General features: G+C 44.6%; 1 protein-coding gene across 1 annotated transcript in view; it reads left to right on the forward strand.

Moving 5' to 3' along the window:
* The first annotated feature begins 8,316 nt into the window (after window positions 1-8,316).
* LOC100760212 (aldehyde oxidase 4) overlaps window positions 8,317-14,458 on the forward strand; it is a 53,367-nt gene continuing 47,225 nt past the window's right edge. The window contains exons 1-2 of the mRNA NM_001291946.1: window positions 8,317-8,370; window positions 11,559-11,607. Of these exons, the coding sequence (NP_001278875.1) occupies window positions 8,317-8,370; window positions 11,559-11,607 (103 nt within the window). The remainder of the gene's footprint in view (window positions 8,371-11,558; window positions 11,608-14,458) is intronic.

Consider the following 14,458-nt stretch of genomic DNA (forward strand, 5'->3'; position numbering starts at 1 on the left):
TGGTGCACTCCTTTAATCCCAGCACTCAGGAGGCAGAGGCAGGCCGATCTCTGTGAATTTGAGGCCAGCCTAGTTTACAGAGCAAATTCTAGGACAGCCTCCAAAGCAATCCAGAGAAACCCTGTCTCAAAAAAAATACAAAAAAAAAAATCTTTCTTCCTTAGCTTCCTGAGTGTGAAAGTCACAGTCATGTGTCACCAAGCATAACTGTGTCATTTATTTCTCTCTAAACTTTATTTTTTTGTTTTCATTTCTTCTTTGAGCGCAAATATACAGAAATTTTGTTCTAAAAAGTATCTGTGGTTATATGTCTTGTTTATTTGTTTTACATTACTTTCTAGTATGGTTGCATTGTGAGAACAAAGAATTGTTTAAAAGGGAAAATTAAATAAAGAACAAGCTAGGGTAGGGGTTGGGGGACAGAAGTGTAAGATACAAGAAAAAGTAAAGGAAAATAAGGAAAGTGAGACATGAATGAAAAGGAAGCAAAGGGGCCCAGTGGCTGTACAGAGCAGAGGACTATGTCACAGGCTGGTGGCCTGGCAGCAGGGTCATGGACACTGCAAGACACATACAGCAGATACCAAAAGGGAAGGGCACGGAGCATCAGAAAGGTGCACAAACCTGGAAGAACCAGCTGTGCCTTGGGTGTGATGACTAAGATGCTTTATTCTGTCTGTTCTGCTAGTTTAAGTGTTAGACTTAAGCCTGACTATTTTTCTGTGCCACTCCTTGACTCTTCAGCTCTTGCATAAATTTAATTATCTCTATATCTTCCCTTAAACTGGAGGGATAATTTCAACATAGGAAAATCGCCAGGTACCCCAACTGAGCAATCTAATTCCCTCACATTGAGTCCCCATGATGGCCATTGTGGTGTTGAGAAGAACCGTGAAGAGTCACCAAGTTTGCCTGAACTGTACATGAAAACACTATTAGTGCCTACCTTGAATTTTTGAGAATTAAGTAGCTGATGCCTCGTCAGTGCTTGGTGCACAAGCACATGGTGAAAGCAAACTCTTGCTACTATTGTGAGCATCCTCACCATTGCACAGTCACAGAGTACACAGAGCTCAGATACGGGATGCTTGTGTTGACTCAGCCAATTCTCTCATGGCCCTTCTGGTTCAAAACTAAAGCAGTCATCCAGAAATGTGTAAAGCAAATTAGAAACCAAAACTTCAGTAGAAGCCAATGGGTAGGAATCTCACCTGTTAAAACTCTTCGGCCAGAGAGAATATAAGCAAAAACTGTGGCAGCCTGCAATAGAGTAGAAGCCCTGAAGAAAATGAACTCACAGCAGAGACTCGAGTCAACCTTGACTATCCAGAAGAGGCTCCCGGAAGGAAGAAGAGGAAACTGTGAGCAAAAGTCCTAAAATCTTTACTATAAATATCTCATTTTAGTGTGGATTCAATCATTCATTTCTAAAGATACCAGTTTATAAAAGTGTAAGTGGGACATTTAGACAGTCTAAGTGAGGGTTTACTTTGGTCACCAGAGATGTGTGAGGAACCATGTAGATGAAGACCCTGCCCCTGAAGTACTTACCATCCGAAGGAGAAACAGATGTTGTCTAAATAGTCCTACAAATGTCACTGTAAGCTTTGTCAACTGCTGAGAAGGAAAAATGGAGGGGGGTCAATGAAGAAGATGGCAGGGGACGTTGAGATCTGGAGGTCAGAGAGGTGAATCTTTGAGAAGGTAATGAGTGAGGCAGGATGGGAAGGCTCTGGCTAGATAAGAACTGTGGCGGATGGTGCCGGGGACCAGCATGTTCAGGGTACATTGGCAGGAGATGCAGGTGTGGTGGAGGCACTGAGAAGTCTGTATGAGGGTCATGGTTAGCATGTCATGGTTAGGAAGGAGAGCCAGCCTATGCCGGGCAAAGGCAGACCCCTAAAGCAAATCACAAATGGGATTTAGGCAACTAATTGTGTTGGGATTGAATGTGAAGGACCAGTAAGGACTACAGATGTCCATCACGGTTATCTGTCGACCTAGTCATTACAGTCAAGATCATGGCAAGTACAACCAAAAGCAAAGACCCCTTTGCCTCATCAGGTCCTGAAAGGTTCATTCTCTGGGTGTTCTGCATGTGCAGTGGCACCCACGCCAAAGTTCAGCAGCTCAGGCAGCAGAGCATTCACTTAAATCCACCTCGTTTAAATCTCGCTTGAATAAAAGGAGGCAAGAATCGCACCCACCCAGCCATAGGAGTGCTTGTGGGAAGGAGGAATGGGTTAAACCTCACAAAATAAGAATCTGGAGATGTGATCCCGAAACTACTAAACAATTAGTGGTGCGTGAAGTCAGGACAATTAGGAAATAAAAGGATTGGGCAGGTGACAAATTAGTGTAGCAATTTTTATTTCAAATAAGGCTGCGGGTTGGGGCTTAAGCCTATAGATAAACAATGCTGCAAAGATTTCACCATTGAATTAAGCCTATCCCAGTTACAGATGGCTCTGCAGGTGGATGAAGCAGCAGGACTTGGCCTATTTAGCAGATGATATGGAGGAAGATGAAGGACTTTACTGTGACCCTCTTGGACTCTCAGCACTTTTTATTTTTGTAGGTCCCTAGTTCTCCTACTAGGTCCCCCCCCCAAAAAAAAAAAACCTAAAAATTCCGTCTTGTGGCTTCACTGGTAACAAAGCAAATGTAATCCAAGAAAGTCTATGTCATAATTTTGTTCTGACTTTAAAAGATAGAAAACATTTTCATGGACCCTAAAAGTCATGTCAGTCCCTAAAAGAGCATGTCAGTCATGCAGAAAGCTGCCAGGAATAGAAGGTGGGGCTCTGGGAGCGGGGGGATCAAATGCCTGTGAAATCCTCTCATGAAACTTGACAGGCAGCCTCAAACACGCACTCTGGAGCCCCAAGAAGTATGCTGGCCTAGATCAGAGTCACATACCCACAGATTCTTGTTCATTCCAGCCTGATTATGGGACCCAGAGACAGTCTGAAACCCCAGAATAATGTCACCATGTTTCCCAATCTCTGCATGTCTTCAGGAATGCTCACTGAGATCTAATGTATTGTTCATGGCAACACCCCAACACTACCTGCTAAATTCTCAGTTTGGGGAGGATGACCCCACCAGGATGACTCTACCAGGACAGGGCAACAAGATTCAATCCTACCCACAATAGAGGTGCTCAAGAAATCCTCCAGGTTCAAGGTGTGACTGCAGGTTTCACGTGCTAGGAGTAAGCAGGGCACCACTGTTGTTACAAGCTTGAACAAAAAGACCTAGGGCTCAGGGAGGGTGCTACACCTTTCAGTCTTCCAGAACTGCTAGTGTTCTATACACAGGCATTTCTGGTCATCAGGGAAGCAGTGCCATTCCATCTGCTTGAAACAAGCATTGAAATCACCTAGCTTTGATATTAACGTGTCTCAACGGCGTCATGTGATGTCCTCTCATGAATTGTGCTCCATCAGTGGCAAATCTGAGCCAACCCAGCCAATGACTGGGAGTTTCCAAGCTCAGACACTCACCCTGACATTGAAAAAGTTTCAATAGCTTGTGTTTCACGTACCATGGAAACCTGATGAGTAGATGATCCGAGCACTCCAAGGAAACAGAGATTTTCTGTCTCACTGACAGTTAAGGAAGCTGGCTGTGTGAAATTATAAGGGATTTCAGAGGTCATGGGCAGGCAACACACAGAACTCATTCTATGGTTGCCTCGGATCCTTTATAAAAAGTGAGGATGTTATTCCCATTTCAAAGATTACCATAAAGATTAAATAGAGCAGCGTAGGGAGACATCCAGCCTGGCATATTTCTGTGTAGGTCTAAGTACGTACACACACACACACACACACACACACACACACACACACACACACCATCTCATCCCTATTCTACCATGTGCAAATCCCCAGTTCCGCACAACTGGAAGGAAAACCAGGAGAACAAAACTTCCATGGCAGACTCAGAATGATGATGGCAATGGTGAGGGTGTCTGTCTGAGGCACTCTCTCTGGGAATCTTGTCTAATGTCATTGCCAAAGGCATCGAAGGTTTGTTTGGCCTGAGCCTGCCTGTTGTGACCCCTCTGGAGACAGGAGGGGCAGCATGCCCTCCTGACCTCACAGGATAGGCAAGGTAGTTTTGGGACAAGCACATCACCTAGCAAGCTACAGTGTTCTCCTGCCACACAGAAATAATTACTTTTTCCTTAGTACATTAAAATCCCCAAGGAATTTGTGCTAGTACAATCAATAACCTGATGGACTAATTAAATTGCATCTTCAGTCCAGGGCCTCCATTGTCCTCTACATTCCTGTATTCCACTGACATGCACCCTTGGAATTCAGACGGGCAATTTAAACTGTATATATTATTTGTTTGTTCATTTATTTTTAAATTCAAAACAAGCTTCTTTTGCATGTCAATCCCAGTTCCCTTTCCCTCCTCTCCTCCCCTGCCCCCCACCGGCCCCCTATTCTATCCCCTTTCTGCTCCCCAGGGAGGGTGAGGCCTTCCATTGGGGATCTTTGAAGTCTGTCACATCATTTGGAGCAGGGCCTAGACCCTTCCCTGTGTGTCTAGGCTGGGAGATTGGGCTCCCAAAGTCCATTCCAGTACTAGGGATAAATACTGATCCACTACCAGAGGCCCCATAGATTAACCAGACCTCCAAACTAACATCCTCATTCAGGGAGTCTAGAACAGTCCTATGCTGATTTCCCAGCTATCAGTCTGGGGTCCATGAGCAACCCCTTGTTCAGGTCAGCTGTTTCTGTAGGTTTCTCCAGCCTGGTCTTGACCCCTTTGCTCATCACTCCTCCATCTCTGCAACTGGATTCCAGAGTTCAACTCAGTGTTTAGCTGTAGGTGTCTGTGTCTGCTTCCATCAGCTACTGAATGAAGGCTCTAGGATGGCATATAAGGTAGTCATCAATCTCATTTGGGAGAAGGTCTTTTAAGGTAGCCTCTCAGCTATTGCTTAGATTGTTAGTTAGGGTCAACCTTGTAGATCTCTGGATATTTCCCTAGTGCCAGATTTCTCTTTAAACCTATAATGGCTCCCTCTATGATGGTATCTATTTCTTGCTCTCTTCTGTTCTTCCCCTGACTCAATCTTCCTGTTCCCTCATGTCCTCCTCTCCCCTCCTTCCCATCTCTGTCTTCTAACTCCCTTTCCCCTCCCCCCACACTCCCTATTAGCTCAGGAGATCTTGTCCCTTTCCCCTTCGCCAGGGGACCATGAATGAAGAGAGGACTTTTCTATTCTTTCCCCTTAACCCCAGTGCTGTCCACCAACCCCACTCCCAGCTTCCCACCTCACTCAGCTGTTCATGCCCAAGTCCTCTCGTCTACCTTTTACCCCATTCTTATCTAATCTGTCAACTGGTCCAGTTGGATATGTCCCCAAATTTCATACAAAAGATGTACTCTTCTCTGCATACTTACCTCTGTCTACCACTACACACCAAAGTCTAAGGTAGCGTCACCTCTAGCCTGGGGTACACAGAAATGGCTTCAGATCTGTCTCAATAGTACTAGTCATAATTCTTTCTCTATACCTTAGAATAATATAATTTTCATCTTAAAGTTTATTTTATTTATGGGCATGAATCCATCTCTATGTGTGTCATGTATGTGTGGGTGCCCACAGAGGCCAGAAGAAGACACCAAATCTCTTGGAGCTCCCTGGGAGTTATAAGTGGTTGTGAGCCTCCTCATATAGAATCCAAACTTGCATCTTCTCTATGTGTAGCAAGCACTATTAATCACTGAGCCAAATCTCCAGCTTCATTTTTTTTTCAAGTCAAGGTCTCATGAATCCCAGGCTGACTTTGAATTCACCATGTAGTAGAGGTTGACCTTGAACTCCTGATCTTCTTGCCTCCGTCTTCTGGAGTGCTGGAATTACAGGAATCTGACACCACAGTCAGTTTATACAGTGCTGGAGACCAACTTCAAAGCTTCATGCATGCTAGGCAAGTACTCTACAAACTGAGCCCCAGCCCAGATCAAGGATGGCTGAATTCAAATCACGCTATGCTGTATCCCACATGTAAAGTTCTGGGGCTTTCCTTCCCACCTAGTCCCAAGGCTTTGTCTCGCCCCTGCATCTCTGTCTCACCCCTGCATCTCTGTCTCACCCCTGCTTCTCTGTCTCACACCCTTATCTCTGCCTCACCCCTGCATCTCTCTCACCCCTCATTTCTGTCTCACCCCTGCTTCTCTGTCTCACACCCTTGCCATCATCTCTGTCTCACCCCTGCTTCTCTGTCTCACACCCTTGCCATCATCTCTGTCTCACCCCTGCTCCCCACACTCAGCTATACTCTCTTTCTGCAGCTTTAACATACCAAGGTCAGATCTTCTTTGGAGGCCACTATGCTTGCTCTTTTTTCATAGATCCTCTTGGTAGGTGTCTCCTTTGTGATTGCTCATACGATACACACTTCAGTCCTCATCACTAAGCTTAAGTCACTAACTGTGTCACCACACCCCATTCACTACATTACTGTCCATTTCCTGAGGTTACCCCTTTTCTTAAGTTTCAAATCTCTTGACTAGCATACAGCGGAAGATGCAGGGAACCACTGAGGCAGCAGACAGAGGTGTGTGCAGATGGTGAGGTCCAACTGTGAACCTAACAGAAGATTGGATTTGAATCTGGACCTAGACTTAGAGCCCTGCTGTGCTCAAGACAAAAATAAGACAACAAGGCAGCCTTGAAATCCAACTGCTATTCACAGCATCATTCTCTCTCTCTCTTTCTCTCTTTCTCTCTCTCTCTCTCTCTCTCTCTCTCTCTCTCTCTCTCTCTCTCTCTGTGTGTGTGTGTGTGTGTGTGTGTGTGTGTGTATGCGCACATATTCGTGCACACTCATGTTAGCATCTCAAACTTAATCTGTACAGATAGAACTTAAAAATCTCACTGGCCATCTGCGGGCTCACAGCTGTGCTCCCTTCATATGCCTACATCACACTCAGCAGGACATCAGCCCCTCCCCATGCCTGAATATCTTGACTGTGCCACTGTCATGATTTGTAGCTCTGGTTCACCCTCTCCCCCAAGCTCTTCATTCTCCGTAACAGCCTTGTAAATTCTGAAATGCAACCCCATCATCCCCTGCTCAAATCCATAATGACTTCCCTCCCTATTAGAAGCCTCGGGAGACCTCTCCCAGTGGCTCAAGGGCCCTAGAACCTGGCACAACTGTTCCTTGTCCTCCCTCCCCACAAGGCTTCTACTATGTCCTGGGAAAAGTTAAAGCTGTGGACTCCAAGGAACCCTTTGGGCAAGTCACTTAAAATCTCTGTCTCACTGTTCTCATTTAAAAAGCAATGATGGTGATTGGTGGTGGTGATGGTGATGGAGACAATGATGCTCTCCTGAGATGACACAAAATTCCAAGCCTATGAGGACAGCTTCCAGCCCACAGCAAATCTGTATGCACATTAGTGATTTCAATAAATTTGCATCTAGGGTATTGCTGAGCACGAGAATCTTGAAATAATTCACTGTCTTGAACCCTCAGATTTTGGGGAGTGGGGACAAGTAAGTACAGAAAAAAATCAGGAACAGAGGCTGCCCTTGCAGGTTGTTGTAATCGAGCTTTAAAGACACCGTTGCGGGAATTGAGAGTTTGCTCAGTGGTTAATAACACTGGGTGCTCTTCCAGAAGATCCGGGGTTCAAGCCCCAGGACCCACATAGTGGCTCAACCATTTGTAACGGTTCCAGAGAATCCAATGCCCTCTCTAGCTTCCATGTGCACTAGATACACCTGTGGTACACAGCCATATATAAAGACAAAATAACCATACACATAAAATGGATTAATAAAAAAAAATTAAAGATACACTTGAGTTCTTTCATCATGTTCATGAGAGAATCTCCCTTTGTGGAAAAACAAGAAAAACTGGAGAAGGGACCAGTCTCACTAGTGTGGACAGCATGGTATTGGTTTGTAGGCTGGTTAGTTTTTTTAAGTGTAATCATAATCGTCCGATTAAAAGTCCACTTTTCATAGATTAGCCCGAGTCTAAACCCAACATAGAGAAACCAGTCACTTCAAATAGCCACAGGAATTCTTGACTCACTCATGCCAGAGAAACAGATACTGCCAAGAGTTGTCAAGCCTCTGTGGGCCAGGCAGGCAGGCAGGGCTGTCATCATGACTATAAATTACCAGTGTTGGGCTGTGCCGCTGGCTTTGGCTTCTCCCGGACTAGTAGGTGCCCAAACTCCTGCTCTAGTGTACCTGAGATAAATAGGTAGATACTTTTGCCAGTGGGGCATTTGTTTCATTTTTGTGTTTTTTGGTTTTCCATTGACACGATGCCTTCCATTTCGGATTCTGATGAGCTGATTTTTTTTGTGAATGGAAGAAAGGTAAGTTTCTGGCATGACTAATGAGATTTTCATTCGTGGATGGTAAAAGTCATACTTATTCTTCTTCGCTGTGCTTCATCTCCTTAGTTCTTTAGTAGTGCTACAAATTTAAACGTGGGTCATTATCTCCATTTTGGCATCCAATTATAAAATCATGGAGTGCCTGCTTGCTTTTCATTCTCACTTGGAATCAGTGTTTTTTAAAAAGAACATTTTATTTGTTGCAAGGTGACAAGCATGAATTTTGACAGGGCTGCTTCAGGCTACAGGGGTGAGCAGCTGACGAATGTCCCTTCTGTGTTTGTTCAATGTGAGCTCCACCTGAGTTCACTAATGCCCTTTTCACAGGAAAGAGGCAGGATACTGAGGGCAACAACAGCAAATGACTCTCAAATGAGAGCAATTCCCTCAGCCTAGCTCATCACCCAGGAGCATACCTGGCAGACAGTGCAGTAGGTTGGCAGTCTCTGTAGAGGGCTGGGCCAGATCTTCAACCTTGTTCTTCAGGGGAAAAGCAAGCATGTGGGGAGTTTGGGGTGCTTCACAGTCCGAATTTATATTTTTACTCGTGTGTGGCAATTAACAAAAAAAAAAAAAAAAAAAAAAAAAAAACAGGTAAAAATGATACTGTTTTAGTAGTTTGTAACGGTTCTTGTTTCTCATACCTTGGTGATGCCATATTGCTGAGTTTTTTAATGGAAGAAACAAAAATTCAATAAAGGCAAAATTCTTAGCAATTTTTCCAGACAAATAATGGAGACATTTCTGAGACACTGTAAACTTGTAAACACAGAATGAGAGACAGAGAGAGAGGGAGAAAGAGAAAGAGAGACAGACAGATGGAGAGATGGAAAGAAAAAAAAACAGAACAGAAGAGAAAGAAAACCCGGTATAGAAATCTAGAATGACCTGAAAGAGCCCAACACATCAGCAGCATAACTCCTAAGTGACAATGTATGGATTGCAAGACTTAGGTCTGGGGGTGGGGGGTGAATGACTTTTGCTGATTTGTCCTTAAATGTTATTTAATGTTTTAATGCTAAAATACTCACATACATGCTCCCCAAACATCAGTTTCCAGTCTCTTGAATGCATAGCTGAAGTGTAGGTGCGTTTAGTTCTTTTTATCTTACATATTTCTAAGACAAATTATAGATGTCAAAAAGGGGGCAATCTACATGACACTGACGAAGGTATTACGGCCACAACCGGTTCTTTTCTTTAGACCCATAGCTCAAGCTGATTGAGGAGGCACTGTGTCAATCAGTGCTCATCATCCCACCAGCTCCCCAAGATGCCACTCTGTTTCACATGTTGGGGTTTGTTCCTTTCCTTGTGCCTCCCCGATATGCTTTCCTGATCATTTCAAACTTGTCTCTTCCCATCTGCTTTCCATGTGCCCGCTTAGAAATGCAGGTGTTTCCTTGAGACAGAGGCTGTGTTTGTGGGGCATGAATGCCTGGGTTCTGAATTTGTGAAAGCAGTGGCATAGGATGTGAACCCCCATTTGTTTGTTTTGATTTGAGGACTCAGAACTGGTCTTGGATTTGTACACATCCCTCTGTGAAAACTTGGCTCATCAGTGTGTCGTTTCTAGGCTGTGCTTACCTTTCACGGGTTTGTTCTCGTGTTGGAGACACAGGCACCTTTTGGTTCCCCCCGCCCCACCCAAGCCTGGTGGCTTTCCAAAATCCAGTACAGACTCATTCCCACAGCTGATGGAAAGCTCTGTGAAAACATCTGTTTTGTCGCTATCTGGCATACAGGCACTTGCTACAGGCTGACTTCCTGCGTTTTGCTACTCTGCTGTTGTTGTCTCTGTGTTGTTTTCATTTACCAGTTGGAGATAATCGCAGTGCTTGCTTCCCGTTTCATGTGCTTCCTAAGAAGAGGTTTGTTCCTTCACACAGTTCCTGAGATCTTTTTCAAGTGGCTGGGAATGCTGGCCACTTGACATCTGATTTGCGGCTGGCAGGCTTTAATCACTCCAAATCAAAACTCTCTTCCTTTGGAACCCTGCCATACTCTGTGCTCTTTGGACCTGAGACAGGCATGACTGAAGGGGACAGCAGAATGCCTATGTGGCAATCGAAGGCCTGCTAACATGAGGACTGAAAGTACAGTATTTGCCAGGAATGCTGTAGCAGGAAAACCAAGCCTTAAGTGTCATCAGATCTTGATCTGGGGACAGAGGAAATGGGCAGAAGAAACTACAGTTCTTCCCTTTATTGGTCCCTGATGCTATCTTGTTCCTAGCTTGTCAATCATCTCCATGTTCTCACAGTTACGGTGTTAAAGAGTGTGAGATTCGGATGCTCCACCTCTGTAGTGCCTCTGCCCTTAGGCCTCTACACATACACTCACACACATGCACACACACACACATACACTCACACACACACACACACACACACACATACACTCACACACATGCACACACACACACACATACACTCACACACATGCGCACACACACACACACACACACACACACACACACACACAGTCTGTGGTGTGGGTGGTAGGCTTATCTCTGCATTATTAAATCTTCTGAGGACTTTAGAAGAACTGCCAATAGGAGATGTGCAGTGAAGAATCAATGGTTCATTTGCCTTGCTCAAAGGCGATGAGAACACAAAGTGCCGTGGAGGACAGTGCCCTCCATGTCTGGGTTCCATGCTGTTCTGCCTCCAGGTCAGCTGCATTCTGACTTGCTTTCCCCATCTTGCCTGGTGGTCCCAGTTCCTCCAGGTCCTGCAGGCAGTGGGCTTTCCTAGGTGCCAACTCCAGTAACACCTGGCATTCAGCTGATGTTGGAGCTGTGATGAGTGACACTTGGCTTTCCTGTATATACTGATGAAGCTGGGAAGCAAAGGCCCTGGTGCTAAGGAACATCTTCTCTGGCTAACATATTTTCACAACTTTCTATGGCTGTGAGTTATCGGGGTCATTCCTGTGTGTCTGTTTCCCATTTGGTCCTTCCCGGGTAAGTCAGGAGTAAATGTTCATCATAGATGATAGAAAATTCAGAGATGAAGCTTCATTGTTTCTTCAAACTCTTGGTACCAAGAATCACTAAGAGATCTCTGTAAAGCAACCCACAGTATACATGTACCCTCCAAACAAAGGCTTGGCTTGCTGTGACCTGTGAGAGCATCTCCAACCCCTTCCCTTGTTTCACAATGTAGGTCATAGAGAAGAATCCTGATCCTGAAATGAATCTACTGTTCTACCTGAGGAAATTCCATATCCTTTGATTGTAAATGGGGAGAAAATGGTTAAAAATTACCAGAAGGGCTGCTGGAGTGATGGCTCAGTGGTGAGAGCACTTACTGTTCCTCCAGAAAACTGAGTTAAAAGTCCCAACACCCACATCAGACAGCTCACAGCCACCTGGCAATTCACACATCCAGCACCAGAGGGAGCCAGTGTCCTCTTCTGTTCTCAGCAGGCCAACACACACACACACACACACACACACACACACACACACACACACACAGCACACATCCATATAGACACATACATATAAATAAAAATAATAAAAATAAATATTTTTAAAATTACTGATCAGAAAAGTCACCTGCATTCATTCTAGGTAAGTGACTTGTGTCCCATTTGTGAGAATGACTGTATGGATTCATACTAGATTTACAGAGTCATATTTTATTTATTGTATTTTTCCAAGGGGCCATGGGTGCTTACCCTGTAAACAATTTCATGACTTCTGAGGCCGATATTCATCCCAGTGAAAAACATCTCTAGGCAAACTTGTGTCCAGCCAAATATCCAGGGAGTGTGTCCCTGATACTGGTGTCCCCACAAGACTTTTTAACTGACTCCTCCTACACCCTTGCATAATTCTTACCAGAGAAAACAAATTTTTAGAAATATATTTCAAAATCCTGATGTATGATAGATGTTCTCTAAGATTTTCACCTCTGACCTTATTCTTTTCTATGTCTGGGCTTGATTTCCTTTTCCTCCAAGGTTTTCATCGGATATAAGTAAACAGTTCTCCAAAACAAAGAATTTCTTGTGTTTGAGTGCACCAATGAGGGAGTGGCACTAGTGACTGGGGCTGTGGTTATACAATCTCTGTCTGAACTTGCATAGAACTGGGCATGTAAACGCATATGTAACAGGTGGACACACACAGGCATGTAAATACATGTAACAAGTAGACATGTGCCGGGCAGTGGTGGCACATGTCCTTAATCCCAGCACTTGGGAGGCAGAGGCAGGCAGATCTCTGTGAGTTTGAGACCAGCCTGGTCTACAAGAGCTAGTTCCGGGAAAGCCTCCAAAACCCCAGAGAAACCCTGTCTCGGAAAAACAAACAAACAAACAAGTAGACACACACAGGCATGTAAACATATATGTAACAGGTAGATACACACAGGCATGCAAACGCATATGTAACAGCTGGACACACACAGGCATGTAAACATATATGTAACAGGTGGACTGTGTATAAATTCTATTCTCCAGTCACCAATATAGAACCATTGCTAAGTTCCTGAGTTTTGTCTCTTTTTTCACATTTGGAGAGAGAGAGAGAGAGAGAGAGAGAGAGAGAGAGAGAGAGAGAGAGTAGAGAGAGTCACAGCACACATGTGGAGGACAGAGGACAATTTGAAGGAGTCAGTTCTTTCCTTCTATCACATGAGCTCCAGGCACCAATCTCAGATTCGGGCTCAGTAGCAGGCTCCTTTACCCCATGAGCCATCTCTCTAGCCCAAGCTCTGGTTTTAGTGTCATACTGTAGCCTATTATAGCCATGTGGATGTCATCCATTGTGGAGAGCCAGGTAATGAAAATATAGAGTTGTCTATTCCGTTCTTCCCTTGAGACTATAATAATTTCTTCAGTTAATAATACATGCTCACTGGGAATAGGGAGACAGCTCAGTCAGTAATGTGCTTGTCTTACAAGCACAAATTCAACATTTAAAAAAAAATCATTAAAAACACCGGACATGGTACACTGGGGATGCAGAGACAAGTAGATCCCTGGAACTCACTGATTAGCCTACTTGTCCAATTCCAGACCAGAGAGACCATCCTTTTCTCAAAAAAAAAAAAAAATGTTGACTGTACCTGTGGAATGACAGTTTGGCCTCTGTCCCCCATGTGGACACACACACACACACACACACACACACACACACACACACACACACACACGGTGAGCTCTGTTGCCAGGCACTAGGAATCCAGTGGTGAACAAGATAATGCCATCGTTTCTCTGTCTCTCCACCTCCCAATTAACACTTCTGAAATAACACTTCATGGTTCCGTGAGTGTTACCTTGACAAAGGTATTCTAGAAATAGCCTGTCCCTGAGGACATGCTGCCATTCCCAATCCAGACAGCCAGAATCCTCCTCCCCATCCCACTAGCTCCCCTCTGCCTCACTTCAAAATCTCACCATTGGTCAACAAAGCCCATCACCTCCTTTCCTTTAAAGTCATCTCTAAAGTGCACATATATACTGCCGGGTTTCTCTAGATTTCCCAAAGGGAAGCAATTTCAGGAATAAACTGAAAATGCAAATTCCCAGGTAACCATGGCCAGAACCAACACTAGGTGAAACACCTGACCCCCAGATTCCCAATGTCCCATCTGCACATTGCTCGATGGTGACCAAAGTAAACACACCATTCTGGATAAATGAGGCTCTCTGGAGTTCTAGGCCCCGGTTTTTTATTAGAGTCAGGAGTTCTAGAATAGGATGAGGGCACTGCCCTTACCTGTCCCCTGTAGGCACTTCTGATGAATGGTTACAGGAAGGAACAAATGTTTGGATCTGCGAGCAACAGTGTCAACCTAAAGTACTCTCACGGGATCCTGTAGGCCCTCCCCAGGTCCTGGTCCTATGTTTACATTCATAATTTACAATCTTCCCTTATATTGTGCCTTTCATATTGCAGAAATGTGGGCCCACAAAACCCCAATTTACTGCTGACTTAGGCCCTGGCTTAGGTATCATGCCCAGACTGTGACACAGAATGAACATTGTCACCTGCCTTCTAATATTCCACCTCCTCCACACACAAAATCACACCCATCCCCCACTGGCCTGCCCA

This window comes from Cricetulus griseus, chromosome 2 (assembly GCF_003668045.3).
Source record: "Cricetulus griseus strain 17A/GY chromosome 2, alternate assembly CriGri-PICRH-1.0, whole genome shotgun sequence".
Classification (NCBI taxonomy): Eukaryota; Metazoa; Chordata; class Mammalia; order Rodentia; family Cricetidae; genus Cricetulus; species Cricetulus griseus.